General features: G+C 32.2%; 1 protein-coding gene across 1 annotated transcript; it reads left to right on the forward strand.

Moving 5' to 3' along the window:
• Window positions 1-109: 109 nt before the first annotated feature.
• LOC123903154 lies at window positions 110-11,287 on the forward strand. The gene is made up of 10 exons (XM_045953064.1): window positions 110-231; window positions 1,839-3,821; window positions 3,908-4,045; window positions 6,763-6,834; window positions 7,839-7,880; window positions 8,030-8,116; window positions 9,275-9,382; window positions 9,515-9,607; window positions 10,146-10,225; window positions 10,316-11,287. The coding sequence occupies exons 2-10, from the start codon at window positions 1,839-1,841 to the stop codon at window positions 11,055-11,057; spliced, it is 3,345 nt and encodes a 1,114-aa protein (XP_045809020.1). The 5' UTR covers window positions 110-231; the 3' UTR covers window positions 11,058-11,287.
• Window positions 11,288-17,229: the final 5,942 nt, after the last annotated feature.

Raw genomic sequence — 17,229 nt, forward strand, 5'->3', positions numbered from 1 at the left:
ATATCTTGTTAAAAAATTGATGAAAGAGTTTCTTACAAAATCGGAGATATTTCTCTACTCTCGACCAGAATTCACTCTTGAAGTGAAGTTTTTCGGTTGTTTTAGAAATATCGCTATTTATTTATTTATTTATGCCAAATTGCGACTGCTCCACGCCGAGGTTCTGTCGCTCCGTTCTCACTTTCTTCCCCGCTGCTACCACCGTCACCATACTCGTCTTTCTCTCTCCAGGTTCTCTCTCTGTCTCTTTGCGTTTTGCAATGTTAGGTTTTCACTATTTTACTGATAAAGTTAAGCACCTGTGGTTTAGGGTATATGATTTGAAATGTTTCACGCATTTTAGATTTAGATGGAAACGTAAACCCTAGTTTAAAGGATTCAGGAGAAATGCAATTTCAATTTACCATATCAAGATCATACTTTAGGTAATTGAGTGAGGATCTCTCCATTTCTTAGGCCCTATTTCGATAAATAGCTTAACTAAGCACATATAGCTTAAGTGTTTATGTATAAGCTATTGCTATAATAGAAAGCTTTTGGGTCAGTTTGTTACAGATTAAAAAAATAGTGATTTTGATGCAAAATAATTTAGAGATTAGTTTTTAGAGATTTTTAGAAAAAGTTGAATTAATTTGTGTTTGTTTATTATAATAAAAATCACTTTTTTTTTAAATAAAATAATCTTTAGTTTGTTTGGATACAACTTATAAAAGTGATTTTTTTAATTACAAATAACTTTTTTCTTTTAACATTTCTTTTCTCTCTCCTCTAAAAAAAAAACTATTATTTTATAAGCTACTCTTAGTAGCTTCTCATTTTTAACTGTTTTCTGATTATTTTTAGCTTCTGATTATTTTAAAAATCTGTAACAAACAGATGCAAAACAGTTAAAAGTGATTATTTTTATAAAAAAAGTGATTTTTTTTCTAAAATAAGCTATAACAAACGGCCTCAAAATCAATTTGTTTTCATATAAGCTATAAGCTATTTTTATAAACTATGGGCCCATTTGGATTAGCTTATGTTTGAGCTTATGCAAACAGCTTATGCAATATAAATTAGGTTTTATGCTATTTTATAAGTTCACACTAGTGAAAATTGTATTTTTATAAGTTATTTTATCATAAACTATCTTGACAAAAACTTATAATAATACATAAAAATTTGCATAAGCTGTTTGCATAAGCTCAAAAATAAGCTAATCCAAACGGGCCCGACGGAAATAATCTGAAAACAACTTATGGACATGTCATAAGGTGTTTCCATAAGCTCTCCCAAATAGTCTCTCAAAAGCTCATGTAAGTAGATAATCTCAAATAAGCGAATCCGAACAGGCCCTTAGTATGCTAAGCACTTCCATCCCTTATTATTTAAGTTTACTTGGGCAGTGGTGGATTGGATAGCTAGTTTCTTTTAGTTGTTGTTTTGCAAAGCTTCTCAATCACTTGCGAAATATGTTGAAGCAAAGGTGGATTTTTTCAGCTTGTTTGTTTAAATATAACTTCCCTGAGAATGTAGCCATATGAGGAAAACATATTGGATTCCTTCTGTTGTTAACCTTTTCTTAATGATATTTACAGAAGAAGTTGATGAACACATTTTTGAAATGGAATTTTCTGCTATGCATTTAATTATATAAATTGTTGCATATATTAACATATTGTGGTCAGCATCATTTTATTTTATTTTATTTTATTTTGCATTGTCTCTTAGGATATTGGCATAATCTATCTCGGGATAGTTTCAAGAGTTCAACATGATAGTTCACTAATGCACTCCTTAATCTCTTCGTACGAAAATGATTAATTTCTTTTGTTAATTTGTTTACATCATACAAGATGAGCAGGCCCGGTCGTTTGAAGGAGAAGGACAGAAAAAGTAATTTGCTTTCTGTGGATAATTATGATGAAGATAGTGCAGCCCGCACAAGACCATTTAGTTTCGAAGAGATTATGCTTAGAAGAAAAAACAATGAATTGCTTGAAAATGTAAAAGACCCTGCCAAGGAAGTGTGGAATATTTCACCTGAAGGTTCTTTAGAGAAGATTGCTGATCATTTTGAGTCTCCAAGTAAACATCATAAGGTTCCATCCCTTAGCATGGAGAAACATGCTTCAGAGGAACTGGTGAATGTAAGTTCTAGAAAGAAGATTAAGAGCACCATTGTGAAGGAAGATGATTTAACTGAAGGGAGAGATAGAGCAAACAATGTTTTAGAAACCAAATCAAGTGCTGGATTAAATAATAAAGGCTGGATAACTGAAGAAAAGAATGGAAAAGAGAGGCGTGGTTCGAGAAAAATTGAACAAATGAGTAAAAATTCTGACAATAAACATTCAAGAGATTCAGTTAACAAGGACAGTTATGAAGAAAAAGATAGATCAAAATCTGCAGGGAAAATAAAGAAAACTAACCACATTGAAGATGAAGAGAATCGTAATGAGTATTATACAGAAAGGAAGCATGGCAAAGATAGACATGATGGGGGGAAAATAAAAAAGTGGTTAAGCAATGATTTTGAAGAAGTATCTGAAAAGAAGCATCATAGAGACTCAGATAAGCATATTCATGCAGAGGATAGAGCAAAATATGAAAGAGAAATCAATAAGGAAACAAGAGCAAAACATGAAAGAGAAATCAAGAGAAAAAATCGAAATGGAGATGATGAAATTCAGGATAGGAATGCAACAAGGAAACAAGAGATTGCAAAGCATCATAACCCACACATCTATGAAAGGAAGAACAGGCAGGAAAAGGTGAAGTCACATTATGAAGAACCAACCATGAAGAGGAGACGGTCAAGAAGTCGGGAGCGCGAGGATAGAAGAAGGTCCCCTTCTTTTTCACCAAGGGCACACAGAAATACTTGTAAAGATGGAGAGCGTAAAGACTTGTCTATGCTTTCTCTGGCAGATAGTTCTAGAAAAAAGCATTCTGATGATAAAAATAGAGTATCAACTAATGGTTCAAGTAGACGGTCAAGAAGTCGGGAGCGTGAGGATAGAAGAAGGTCCCCTTCTTTTTCACCAAGGGCACACAAAAAGACTCGTCAAGATGGAGAGCGTAAAGACTTGTCTATGCTTTCTCTGCCAGATAGTTCTAGAAAACAGCATTCCGATGATAAAAATAAAGTATCAACCAATGGTTCAAGTAGACGGTCAAGAAGTCGGGAATGTGAGGATAGAAGAAGGTCCCCTTCTTTTTCACCAAGGGCACACAGAAAAGCTTATCAAGGTGGAGAATGTAAAGACTTGTCTATGCTTTCTCTGACAGATAGTTCTAGAAAAAAGCATTCTGATGATAAACATAAAGTATCAACTAATGGTTCAAGTAGTCACCATCGTGGCTATCGTCATAGTAGCTCTGCTAGTGGACTTGGTGGCTATTCTCCAAGGAAGAGGAAAAGCGAAACTGATAATAAGACACCTTCACCATCTAAGCATTCTCCAGAGAAGAAACGCGCTGGATGGGATCTTCCTCCTGTAGGGACAGATCCTTCTCCAGCTGTTGTTTCTTCTGGTTTTCAATTGTCAAATAATAGTGTGTTGTCCAGCATGCATGATGTGGCTTCTGGTACTTCTCTGGATCTATCTATTGTGAAGCCTCTGCCGGTGTCATTTTTAAATGCGGTATCAGCAGGGAAGAATGTCAGTATTGATTCTGTTCAACTGACACAAGCTACCCGCCCTATGAGAAGGCTTTATATTGAGAACTTACCAGCTTCAGTTTCTGAGAAAGTTGTGATGGATTGTTTCAATAACCTCTTGCTTTCTGCCGGTGTAAATCTTATCCAACAAACTCGGCCATGCATCAGCTGCATTGTAAGTTTGTAGCTCAAAATATGAAGTTTAGTTTTCCCCCAATGAAACAATGGGTTTGAATTGTTTGTTGCATACATTCGCTGCAGGTGCATAAAGATAGGGGCCAAGCGCTTGTGGAATTCCTTACAGCAGAGGATGCATCAGCTGCTCTTTCTTTTGATGGCAGTACACTATTTGGCTCCACGGTGAAAATTAGACGTCCCAAAGACTATGTTGAATTTGCAGTAAGAATGAGATTATTATATATCCCTTTATTCTTTTATCAACATTTAATTTTCTCAAAAAACTAAGAAGCCATTCATAAGAGAATTTTGAATGAAATTGTCTGACCACTTATTTTTCTTATCTGTCGGTTCAATAGTTTGGCAAATCGTTTATGATATTAATTTGAAAAGGTTTTGTTTATTGATGTAGTGATGTTTCAATTTGAAATGGCTGAACAATCTACAATGATTTTGTTTAGAATAATATATATGGTTATTATTATGTGAAAGGAATATTCCTGCATAAAAGGGAAACAAACGATATATATGCAGCTCTATCTGTTTGACTTAATTTCTATGTTTATGTAACATCAATATGACTTCTTCAACAACAATTATAAATTACTATATCATCGAATAATCCTGACACAATCTTCTGAAGGGAAGTCTTAAAAATCTGGTTCATGGAGGCTTAAAGGGTTGCTGGTGCAACTATTAAGCCAAAAGACATAAAAGGAACTTTTGATGTCTCTCATGAGTGTGAAAAGACAAACTTGAACATGTTCTCCTTCATTATAATTTGGTGATACCCAAATTTTAAATCTAACTTAGAAAGATCTGATGACCCATATAATTCATGAAGGAACCCATTATTAATAGGACTAGGTAGGGAACTTATCATAGTAAATTAGTAACCACATTCAAAGTTCTTAGTCAATAGACATGCACCATGAATCATCCTTTTTACTAAAATGACACAGTTGAGGAAGGAACTTGAGCTAGGCCGTATGATCCCCTATTTCAGCATGTCTTGAACCTGTTTCACAAAATTTCAATTTAATGATGATGAGGGTGCCTATATGGTTTGACATTTTTAGGACTAGTGCTTTCTTTTAGCACACTTTTAGGAGTATTTAAATGTCATGCTTATGTTTTATACCGGGAAAGGGTGTTGCTGGATGCTAGATGGCCACAGCAAGACCTGTCTCCCCAAGAATCTTGTGTCGTAATGATGCCTAACTTTTAGAGGCCAAGTCATCCCCTGCCTTGAAGCTTAAATCTCGACTTTACTTAGCCTTGATAGCATAATTCCAATATTTTGGAATAGGCTTTTAAGGCTGCCTTATATAAACTTGTTACTTGGATCTTGGTTTTGCGACCTATTTAGCCATGGTTTTCGCGGACATTCAGAAAATAAATTCATATCATTCATAACCAAATGCTAGAAATTGCCTCTGTAGCTTCAAGAGCTTTATAGGTCACATGGGTAATCTGCTTGTTCCACTTTACTGAGATATTTTCTGACCCTAGTGTTGGAATCTTTTAAATAGGATGTTTAATATTGGGTATATCGTATTATCGTAATACACATTCTGGATGCTGATGAAGCCGACTCCTAATTAAGAAGACTTTCTGGTGTATCGACAAGTTTGATGAGAAACCAAGATTTAGCTGGCCAATGTTTCGGGTTGTTGTTCTTTGCTGATTTGACGATGCTACTTATGATTAAATGTTTTGTTTGCTATATTGAGTTTGTTGGAATTAAGAAGAAAGATGATGAGGTCCATCTTGAAAAAAATGGACAAGACACTTTCACCATTCTTTGCTCAATATCTTCTCCCCTTTCAGATTAAAAATTGTGCCGGATATTTGTAACCTAACATATGGCACAAACAGGTAGAGCCTTTTTTGAGTTGGAATTGGTCTGTTCACATATTCTTCTACATGTTGCCTTTTTTCTCTGTGGTTGATGTCAATTAATTGGAGGTTCCTTAAACAATCCTCCTTCTGCATACTTGTGAAAATTCAACCGAGTCTGAAGGATGATTTGGTCAAGTAGTGATTCCTTGCATTTTCTTTATGATCATAACTTGATTTTACTGCAGAAATAAGTATGCCCTCTTTGCAGGCAATGCAAACGGTTGACAGAAAAGGAGATCCTTTTAGTTCAGTTTGATGGAGGCCTTAATTTTTCTTGTTCATTATAATGATCCTTTCGATTTGACACTCTTCAAGTAGTCTTCATGTATGAAATACAATTTAAAAAAAAAAAATCCAATATTTAAGTGTTTGAACAGTTTTTGTTTTTGTACTATGCTATGTTATTTTATTTGATACTATGTGATTTTACTAATTATGGTATATTAGAGATTTGATTTATGGTAACAATGAAGAAAATAGGATTACTTGAGGCAGTATTTGTAATTGCAAAATTAATTAACTCTTTCGTTTTTCTTGATCACTTGGAAACCGTAAAGGAAACCCTTTTTTTTTCTTTCTTCAACTGTTTCTAATGGACCTCTCAGGAGGATACCGGCCTCAGTAAGAGTTACGGCATTTTTATGTTGCATATGATATTGATTGTATGTACACATGGAGCAACTTCACAAACGAATAAAATTTCATAAATTTATAATACATTACAGTGCTTACTTAGTAATTATTTATTTCAGTTTATTTGATACATTGTTGGTATAGGTGCGAAGTTATCAAAATGATTTTGTATTGGTGGCTAATTTTTTATGCTTTTACACGCATGTTTGCTATGTTACTTATGTTGCTCACATTCTTTATCTTAAAGTAAGGTTAATGTTAACTGGTCTTTTGTTTTTATTTTTATTTTATTCGATTGCTCGAAGTTATTTCAACTATTGCTATTTTGCAAGCTTTGTAATTCTAAGGTATATTGTGGTTATCATCCATGAACAGGTTTTCAGACAATTGCTATTTTCATGCAGACTGGTGAACCAGAGAGATCAGTGGAAGTTGCTGTCACAATAAGTGATGTTGTAGTTAATTCACCAAACAAGGTATGGCTGCAAAACTATCTCGAGTTGATAATTTATATTCATACACGTAAGTGTCAATCAAGTCAAATGCGGGCATTCACCAAACAAGTCTTTTACAACCTGAATGGGCCGTGAACCTGACTAAAAAATTTAATTCAGAAAATAAATGCACGATTACACACTTTTGTGATTTTCCGCGGTGATTTTGCCTGATTTGACGATTATGTGATTCTGCATGGTATCTGAATTGTAGAGCACTTCAGTTATACAGACATGTCAGTTAAACTGGATCTCTATACCGGGCAACATACAATTATGCTAGACATGTGATTGTTTAATCCCTAACTAACTACCTCCGTTTCAAAATGTCGTTTAAGGTTTTTTACACACAGATTAAGAAATCCAATAATGTTGTCAAAAGACATGACAATTTTACTAAACTAATCTTATTTACTATTGGTGTAATATTTTGGAAGTAGTGTATAATCAATTAATTAGAGGGTACAATTGGAAGTAAAATAATAATTCTACATTGAAAAGTGTAAATGACATTCATTGAATTTTTTTTTTGCTAAAGTGACACTCATTTTAAAATGGAGGGAGTATCTTAACTGTCCTGTGCCTAACTGAATCTCCCTTCTCTTTTATCCTCACATACATATATTTTAAAAAATGAACTTCATATTCTATTATTCTGAGTTTGATTTGTTCTCACTTTTCCTCCGTGTCATCTTAATTGTTGTTTTGTCACAATTGTGACTTTCTGGGGTTAGATTGGATCGTGGCCAAGCCCAAGACAAGTAATGCCACTTTATATCATTAGCCTGTTAGCTTGATTCTTCCGATATTATTTCCGGACATCATAGATTCAAGTGTATTCTGGGTTTTGACTTTTGACAAGGAGACACATTCATATTGTTAAATTTTTCTGATCTGGGTACTATGCTAATTATAATCATGTGTCTTTTACACTATTTCCTGGTCCATTAATTGTTTGTCTGTGATTGTCTTTTTTGTTGTGACAGATCTTCATTGGTGGAATTTCAAATCATGTTTCTTCGGATATGGTAATTATTAAGAAACAAAAACCTCATCATTTATAAATTTAACCTTGAATGATCTTTAAGCTTTATTTTTGTTGTCCTTATATTTTCTGGTAACCAAATCTACTATCTTACCTTATGTGTGACTAAGGCTTATTTTATCTCTTCTTTAGCTTATGGAGATTGCTGGTGTGTTTGGATCTTTGAAGGCTTACCACTTTGAGGCTAAGGTCAGCAATGGATCATGCGCTTTTGTTGAGGTAAGTTTGCATTTCTTTCAGTTGTTTTGTACTATTTTCTGCACTGGGCGTACTCTGATAAATACTGCCATCATTTCAATAGTTTCTACACTGGGTGTACTAGGATAAAATAGTTTTGTATTCTTTTCTCTCTGCCGTTCAATTAGTTTTATTCTGTAAGTAACTCAGTCATTTAAGATGATGTTTCATACATCCTTAGCGTAACCCAACTAATGTGGTCATCTCTGAAGCATGGGTACACATAATATGAAGAAGTACTTGTACTGGGTATTGGTACGTAACCCCCATTTTTATTTTGTGTGATGCGCGGTATGGGATTCGGTGCTCATGATGTACTTTCCTGGTACATGAAAACACTGTTTATAACCATAGGGTCAGCTTACAACAGGAAAATAGTTCTTACTGACTTATCCTTTTTGCCATTAAAAAAAAACTGACTTCTCCTTTTCCTATAATAAACCTGGAGGACTTTATCCTTTGAAGGAGAATTATTATGTGACCTAACTTTATTGTGTATTTTATCACAATAGAGGTCATCAATTATTCAAAACGAGGGGTGCACCTTTGAGAGATGTGTTATTATTATTAATTGGAAAAATCAAGTGAGTAGATTTTAACAACATTATTTGTTATTTATGTATGTGTATCACAATCTTGGTTGCTAATTTTTTAGTCAACTATCATTACTATGAAATTTTCATATAACATGCATCCCCACTTTAGAGAAGACAGATTCACTTGCATGTTGCAAAAGTTAAATAACTGAAAATGGTGTTTTAAGTTTTTGAATTTTGGCACAATGCAGTTTTCTTCCATTAGTTATTAGTTTGAGCTCTTCCAAATTCCAATAGCTATTATTTATCTGTTGGAGGTCTTCAAAAAGCAATTATTTCTTTCTAAGTGTAATTTCTGTAAATACTAGGAAGTTTTATAATCAATCTAGGAAGTTGCAGGCTTTAAGAAATATCTACAAATTTTTAATTCTAACACCAAGAAAAAACATCTTAAAGCCAACATGCGTCCTTTTATTTAATTGTATTGGATTTTTGTACTTCTTCATTTCTTGTTTTGTCCCCCCTTTCCTATTGTAGTCTTTATTATTTGTTTTTTAATATAGTCTATTTTGTTTTATTAACACTGACTTGAAAAAACTGTCAGTATGTGGATCACTCTGTTACTATCAAAGCTTGTGCGGGTTTGAATGGTATGAAGCTGGGAGGGGAAGTATTAACTGTTGTTCTGGCTATGCCTGATGCACCACCCATGGTAACCTCCCCATCTGTTCATTCTTATATAGTCTTATTTCAACTCTTCGATGTGATTCTTTTCCTTGATTGCCTTTGAATCACATTCTTTTAAATAGCTGGATGAGTACTTTCTAAAATGAAAATATTCCAGGAAAATGATGGTAACCCACCATCTTATGACATTCCAGAGCATGCGAAGCCCCTGCTCAGCGAACCAACAGAAGTACTGGAGATTAAAAATGTGGTATGAGTTTTTTTTTTTATTATTTATGAAATTATTTTATGTTCCCGTTCAGTCTCAGTGGCATTCTTAATCCTTTTCTACTCTTTAAGTCTCTGTTAGCTTATGAATCCAATCATTACTGCTTGTGGTGTTAACATTATAATTGCAGTAGAGAAATGTTAGCAAGACTTAAACATTTGTCTTTCAATATATTATTGAATAGTGAAATACATGCGAGTTGAACCACATTAAGAATGGGACACATGTACCTTAGTGAGTTTCTCATGAATTCCTCTTTTACAATAGTGTTAAAATTGTGTCACTGGCATTCCTCAGTGTCCTTTAGTTTCAAGCAGAAATAATTGTCGCCTGTACTTTATCCGCATTATAATTCTGGTTGGCTTTAGACAGTATGAAAGAGGGCATTAGACCTGTACAAATCGTTATGGGCCCTTGCTTAATAGCTTCTGGTCAAATATATGTTTTGTTTTTAGAAATCTGTTAGTTAACTTGGATGATTTGTTGATTATATTTTGAATTCTGTGTTTAATATGACTAGTTCGCAGTGGAGTCTATATCATCTTTATCTGACATGGGGATCGAAGATATTTTGGAGGATGTACGATTGGAATGTGCAAGGTGATTAAGAACTGTATTAATTTTCTCTGCAATTTTCATAATATTTAAAGCTGTAAATGTTTATTATATGAAATCCTTATTATCTTGCAGATTTGGGACTGTTAAATCAATTCATTTAGCCAGGCATAGCGAGGACAAGAATGTAGCAACCAAATCAGAAGTTAAAAAGAAAGTGGGTTCTGAAGAAGCTTCTTTAGATACACACACTGTTACTAATAATAATGCAGAATCTAGTTCTTCTGAAGAGGCTACTTGCTCAAATTCTATGGGAACAAGTGGAATGGAGCTTCATTGTGATAAAGATCTAGAAGACAAAGATAATAATGATACTAGTGTTAATGTTGATAAAAATGCTGAAATTTTGGATAATACTGCATTCCAAGAGCAAGAACATCTTGTGACTGATGCATCAGTTAAAGATGCTGCCAATGAGGGTATGCCTAGTAGTACCTGTCAACGATCCCCTGATCATCAGGATACGCCCAATGATGCTCCAGAGTTGCATGATAACATGGTTGATAATGATATTGACAAGAGACTGGGTGACAATATGGACTTGAAGAACACGGTTTGTCCATTTCAGGAAGGCATAAATGGATGTGATAGAAGTTCAGAATTAGTTGGTCCTAGGAAGGGCATTGATGATGATGATGAAAAGGAGGATCATACGTACAATCATGTGTTTGAACCAGGTTCCATTCTGGTTGAGTACGCAAGAACCGAAGCCTGTCGTTCGGCAGCTCATTGTTTGCATAGACGTTTCTTTGATGGCAGAATGGTGACAGTTCAGTATATTCCTCTGAGTCTGTACAGAGCAAGGTTTACAAAATGAGCATTTCAAAGCGAGCCGTAAAAAGAGTTACCTGATTGTGCAAGAACAGATAATTAATGTGCTTGGTTATATGAGCATATTTCATGGTGTAAGATTTGTGCGAAAGGTATTTTTTAATTTTAATATTTATAGTGGGAAAAAGCGATCAATGCCAATGTGATAAAATGCAGTAGCATGATCAAGTTTGGAGCTGCAGAGTAGTTATGATGACTTTTTTTTAACCTGGAAAATTCATTTTGCACCAAATGTTTTGACTTAAGTTTCACTTTAGTCTGGTAGCCTCATCAGTCATGCTAATTGGGGATTCTTTTCACAAGGTTTTGTTGCATACTGGTTGTATCCGAACGTAATATATCGTTTATTTAAACATCTTTGATCAAGGCTTTGTCAATTATGTATATTTCTTTTCTAAATATATCGTTCAATAAAAGTCTGTTAAAAATGACTGAAAAATAGTAAATCAATTAGAGATACTTTTGTAATAACTAGTGCATCTATAATTTGAAAATGTTTACATTGAGGGACAGATTTTTCTTTGCAAATGAAACATATTTTGGAACCGAAGTGAATTTGGATTCCCTCGTTTTTTTTTGTACTCAAGGAGGATTCCCTCATGTTATGATTTAATTTATGGAGATTATATTATTGATCTCACTGTTAAAACTCATTGATTCCTCAACATGGAAAAATTACAAGTAAATTCTAATGTTGAGATCATCAAAATAAACCCCACTCATGTTTTTAAGGCGGTCACATCATCCAAAAATTAACATTTTCAAGGTGAAAACATCTTGAAGTGGTTTGTTTATATTACAAAGGAGCGACACTGGTTGAACTTGCTCTTGCGTCTGAGGCTCTTTGAAGTTGTTGCGGTTGAAGCCGAATATGCTGGACTGATTGCTGCTGAAACAGCGAATTTGCCTTCACGGCCCTCCTTACTAGCAGCCCTGAAGTTGTAACTTTTACTTGTATGGTTTTTGTGAATGGGGTTTATTTGAATTCAAAATTCGTAACTATGCAATTTAACCATTGATATTTACTTATATTTTTGAAAAGCATACGATCATTTGAAATTATTTAGCGTTGTATCAACTAGTTTTAAAACTTTATAAAAATTCGTATAGTTGATCTACTCAATATAAACTTTTAATTTGATAGTTGGATGAGTAAATTAAAAACACTGTTTTATAGTAAATTATTAAGCATAATAACTCATCTCATAGTTACTTCATCAAAAAGTATCCCCATTAAAAACAAAACTAAAAATGAAGCAAACACCACCTTTGCTTAAGATTGACCAGCATTTTAATGTGAATCTATGGTGATGGAAATTCATCAAGGTCTCATGATGATAATTATAATGTTGTCAATTTCTTTCTAGTTAATGGTGACTTGGTAGCTCAGCTTTATAATGAACCACATAATCAAGTAGAACTAAACTGTAGTTTCATATACACTAGGGAAGCAGAACAGTACATTTTTTTATTCTTTCATAGTTGTCAATAATGTGATATAGTGTCCCATTATATAAATATGGTTGACATTTTCATACAATTTTGTTCATTTTTTATTGGAGCAAATTAAAACAAATCAAATATTTATAACTTTATATGATGTCATAATTTCAATGTATTAGTGTAAGCTTTATAGTGGAGTTTTAGTGTATATTACCTTTAAATCATAGTATTGACAAATTATAAGGTAGTTGATAAATTTCATGACATCACCCAATTTCACATCAAATTGTTGGAGGAACTTTCCATATCTTGAAACTATTTTAGATCACATATTATATAATAAATTTATTTTTTCTTGAGTTAATGCCTTGAGGGAGCAATGCATGTATTGGAATTTGGAGTTAGGTTCAGAAGTTGAATTATAATAGTAATTCAACCAATAAGAATAAAATATACCAAATATCTCTAGTACATTTTTCTCTTTTTTTTTAATTTTTTTTTATTATTTTATTTATTTACTTTTCAATTGGACACTTTGGTTTGGCCTTAATGGTAATGTCCCTATCACTATTTTATACAACTTCCACTCAAAAGATAGAATAACCTTGGCCTTTGCTCATTAGTCAAAAACATTCAATTAAATTCAATGTTTCCCACCCAAATTAGAACCCCTCAATAATAAATTATGAATTATTCAACTTGGTTGATTCCACCTTGAGTCCAGAAAAATGAAACCTATCAATAATGAAACCATTAGTAATAACATATATATGGTCATGTAACAAACTTAAAAAACATATGGTCCTTTGCAGCATTACTTTACAATTTTCATCAAATAATAGTTAGTATATATCATTGTGAAGTATAAAGATCCACTATAATTTGTTTTGGCAGTATAGTACTTGTTCACACTAAGATAGGACATATGATATCACAAAAAGTGCCGCTCAGCGGTATGAGTTGAGACGTTAAAAAAAAAAATTTATTCAAAAATAAATAACTTGTAGGGCCCGTTTGGTGCGCAGGATAGCATAGTGACAGGATATGATATAAAACAGGATAAGGATAGGATAGGATAACAGCAGGATAACAGTTATACTCAGTTATCATATCCTGTGTTTGGTGCACACAGGATAACAAACATGATAACTATTATATTTTGTTTTTAATACATATTTGCTCATAATAATATGATAAGATATATAACATATTTAATTGATAAAATTACTCTTGTAAAACAATTGTTATTTTTTTAAAATTATTTTGTAATACTTTGAATTTTATAAATAAAAAATATAAATAAGTAATCAAATAACTTTATATAATTTAAAATAAAAATCATGAGAAAATAATCAAGTTTAATTTTTTATATGAATCATGATCAAATAAATAACTCAATAATATATACATGTTAGATAAGCCAAATAAATATATGATATATCTCATACGTAAATAATAAAACTACTATTGCAAAAGAATTATATTTAATTTTTTATAAAATTTAAATTAATATCCCTATTTGTCAATTTTTTAATAATAATATTACTTTAAAATATTGTAATTTTAGTAAAATTTTGATTTTTTAGAATATATAAATTACAAAATTACCCCTGTAAAAAAATCACATATATATTTAAAAATTAATTATTTATATTTTATTTATTTTATTTTATGTATTTTAAAATATATTTTATAAAATAAACCAGTAATTTTTTTTTCTTATCCTATCCTGCTGGTAACCCAGCTCAAATTCAGGATAAGAATTATAACTAGAGAGACAGGATAGGATAAGCTTCAGGATTAACTTATCATATCCTGCTGTATCACCAAACACTGGATTGCGGCAGGATATGATACAGTTATCCTATCCTGTCTCTTATCCTGTGCACCAAACGGGCCCGTAAGGTGGAAAAAACACTATTCATAAACTCATTTTATGTTTTTATCGTTCAGGCTATCCACCAAACCATATAGTGCTGGCCGTGTGGTGTGGGGGTCATATCGAGAAAAATTAAAGTTTCACATATAATAGAGATAATGTCTCAAATGAATTTATAAAAAGTGACACTCTCAACCTTGCAAATTTACTTAGTAAGATAAGTTAGACCAATAAATATCATTATGAAAATGGTCTAAGATTCAAATTCTCCCTCTCCCAATAAATTACTCCCTCCATTCTTTTTTAAGTCTCGTTTTAATTTTTTTTTATTTAACTGTCGTTTTGATAGTTTAAAGTTACAATTTGTTTATGATATCCTTATTCTCTCAATAACTACGTTACTTTTTTTAAAATGAAGGTAGAATAGGAAAAAACTCCAACAATCCACTATCTTAGTTGAAGAGCTTTATGCTAAAATGACACTTTAAAAATGAACGAAGGGAGTAACTACTAACACTTCTCAATAAAAAAAATGGGCCATAAGATTGTCCTTATTTTATGTAACTTATAAAAGATAAAACTTAATAAAAGAATAATGGAGAAAATAAAACTAAGTGTAAAAGTATTTCAACACTAGAAATAGTTAAAAACTCAAATTTATTTAAGACAATTAGCCTATATTTGGTATTACGGTGACTCACAATGATTTTGCAGAAACTACACTCACGCTGGGTCACTGATTCTGACATACTCACCATGATACCAAACATACAATTAGATGACTTATAAAAATTTAAAAAGAAAAGTGGTAACAGGCAAAGATCTTCAACTAAAAAGGAATCAAAGAGGTACATTCCATTGATATTGATTCCAATTATGTGGATTTATTCCCATGTTGCTTGGACAAGTTGACTAAAAAGTGTGAAACTGATTATATCTCTCAAAGTTGGCATGTTGAAAGGAATGTAATGGTGGAATATCAAATGTCTTTTTCATTTGGAAAGTAGATAATTTTATGTGATAATAGTTATGAACACCTTAAAGACCTTAAGGAAAGATATGGTTTTGTACTTATTATAGTCATATTTAATCTTTCAAACTATGCTCTTCAAGTACCAGCAGCCTCATTCTATATGTGCCCCCTCTTAAGAAAAAAAAGTGACATATCTCTTGTCTGGTTGCTCTTTCCTTTTTCTAACAATGTGATTTTGAGTAAAGAGTCGTTTCGATTCATAAATATATAGGCACTATATGGCACTACTCACTATAGGCACTACTCACTAACCATATTATGTCATGAGTAAACTAATTGTTCTATAATTGCACATGCTAAGATAATGGAGAGTTAATTAAGAAGGTAGTGCTTTGTTAATTATTTGCATATGTCATGATATATGGATAGTTAGAGGTAGATATAAAATACCAACCATTACCTTTCTTTTATAGCCAAGTTTTGGGATAGCCATGATGTCTCCACTCTTCAAACTAATACAAGGCTATAGGCTAAAGGAATTTGTGGGTGATATGTAACTGAGATATGAATCAAAACTGGATTGGAATCACTTATCCTATTATTCTATCTCTTTCATGAAAACATAACATCTTGGTTAAATAGAAAATAGAATAAATTATCAATTTGTCTCTTATTACTCTCACATCAATTTAGTTCTTAAACTATGAAAATATATTAAATATTCCCTTAACTATAATTAATCTGTCAAATTAGTTCTTAAACTATAGAAATATACTAAATAGTCTCTAAGGACTATTTTGATGGATAAAAAAAGTTTTTCAGACTATATAGTATATTTTTATATAGTTTAGGACTTTAGAGACTAAATTGATGAGAGAATAATAATTTAGAGAACAAATCGATAGTTTATTCTAAAAAAAATAACTACTATGAGATCAGAAAGATATATATTTTTTACTTAAGTATTATGGTTTTATAGTGGAGGGATGGAATAGAAGAAAAGAAACCTGATTGTGACAATTATAAGAGGAATATTTTAGAGAGACTCTTGTAATCTATTTTTGAGCTTAACATCTCAAAAACCTAGTTGTGACAATTAAGAACAAAATTTTAAATAAGAATGAAACATTGAATTTATCATGCAATTGAATGTGACGAAAACATTTCATTATGATTAATTTTGTTTTTTCCTTGGTTGCTTTCTTTTTCGGCTTTACATTTCATTTATCATAATGAAATGTTTTCGTCATATTCAATTGCATGATATATTCAATGTTTGGCTCGAGCCGTCATGCCTCCGGTTCCCGGTTGGATTGATCCATCCAAACTGAGTTTTAAAACTATAGTCCAATGTCTACCATTTTATGATTTTGCATTTCCGTATGAAATCATGGATGCTTTTCAATTTTTAACACAATATTATTTATCAACACCTTTCAATCTTATCAATTGATCAGCTATATCGTGCATGCATTTAAAGATTATCATGTTGACAACTTCAACCATGAGAAGAAGAAGAAAGCAAATAGCTAGAAATTTAAGCAAACATCGTGTAGAAATAAGATTGTACACAAAGCACGCTTGAAATGAAAAAATATATATATATATTGACGTACGTACGTCAATTGTTAGTTATGTTAAGACTTAAGAAAAAAAAGGAATTTGGTTCAAAAAAAAGAAGATAAAAAAGGAATCATACTAGGATTACACTAAACCAAGTTTAAGATATTCTATCATATAATATACTAGTATATACGTCTTGGTCAAGAAAATAATAACATACTTTTTTTTATTGGAATAAAACAATAATATACTCTAATGTAGCATAGGAATGAGGAGAATAACCTAAAGTCACCTTTATGG

This window comes from Trifolium pratense, linkage group LG1 (genome assembly GCF_020283565.1).
Source record: "Trifolium pratense cultivar HEN17-A07 linkage group LG1, ARS_RC_1.1, whole genome shotgun sequence".
Classification (NCBI taxonomy): domain Eukaryota; kingdom Viridiplantae; phylum Streptophyta; class Magnoliopsida; order Fabales; family Fabaceae; genus Trifolium; species Trifolium pratense.

What these genes read in the sequence shown, in the direction of transcription:
- LOC123903154 (XM_045953064.1), top strand. Translation starts at nt 1,839, where the DNA reads ATGAGCAGGCCCGGTCGTTTGAAGGAGAAGGACAGAAAAAGTAATTTG. An exon ending in AAGACTATGTTGAATTTGCA is followed by an intron (nt 4,046 to 6,762) that starts GTAAGAATGAGA and finishes ATTTTCATGCAG; the next exon opens with ACTGGTGAACCAGAGAGATC. An exon ending in GTACGATTGGAATGTGCAAG is followed by an intron (nt 10,226 to 10,315) that starts GTGATTAAGAAC and finishes ATTATCTTGCAG; the next exon opens with ATTTGGGACTGTTAAATCAA.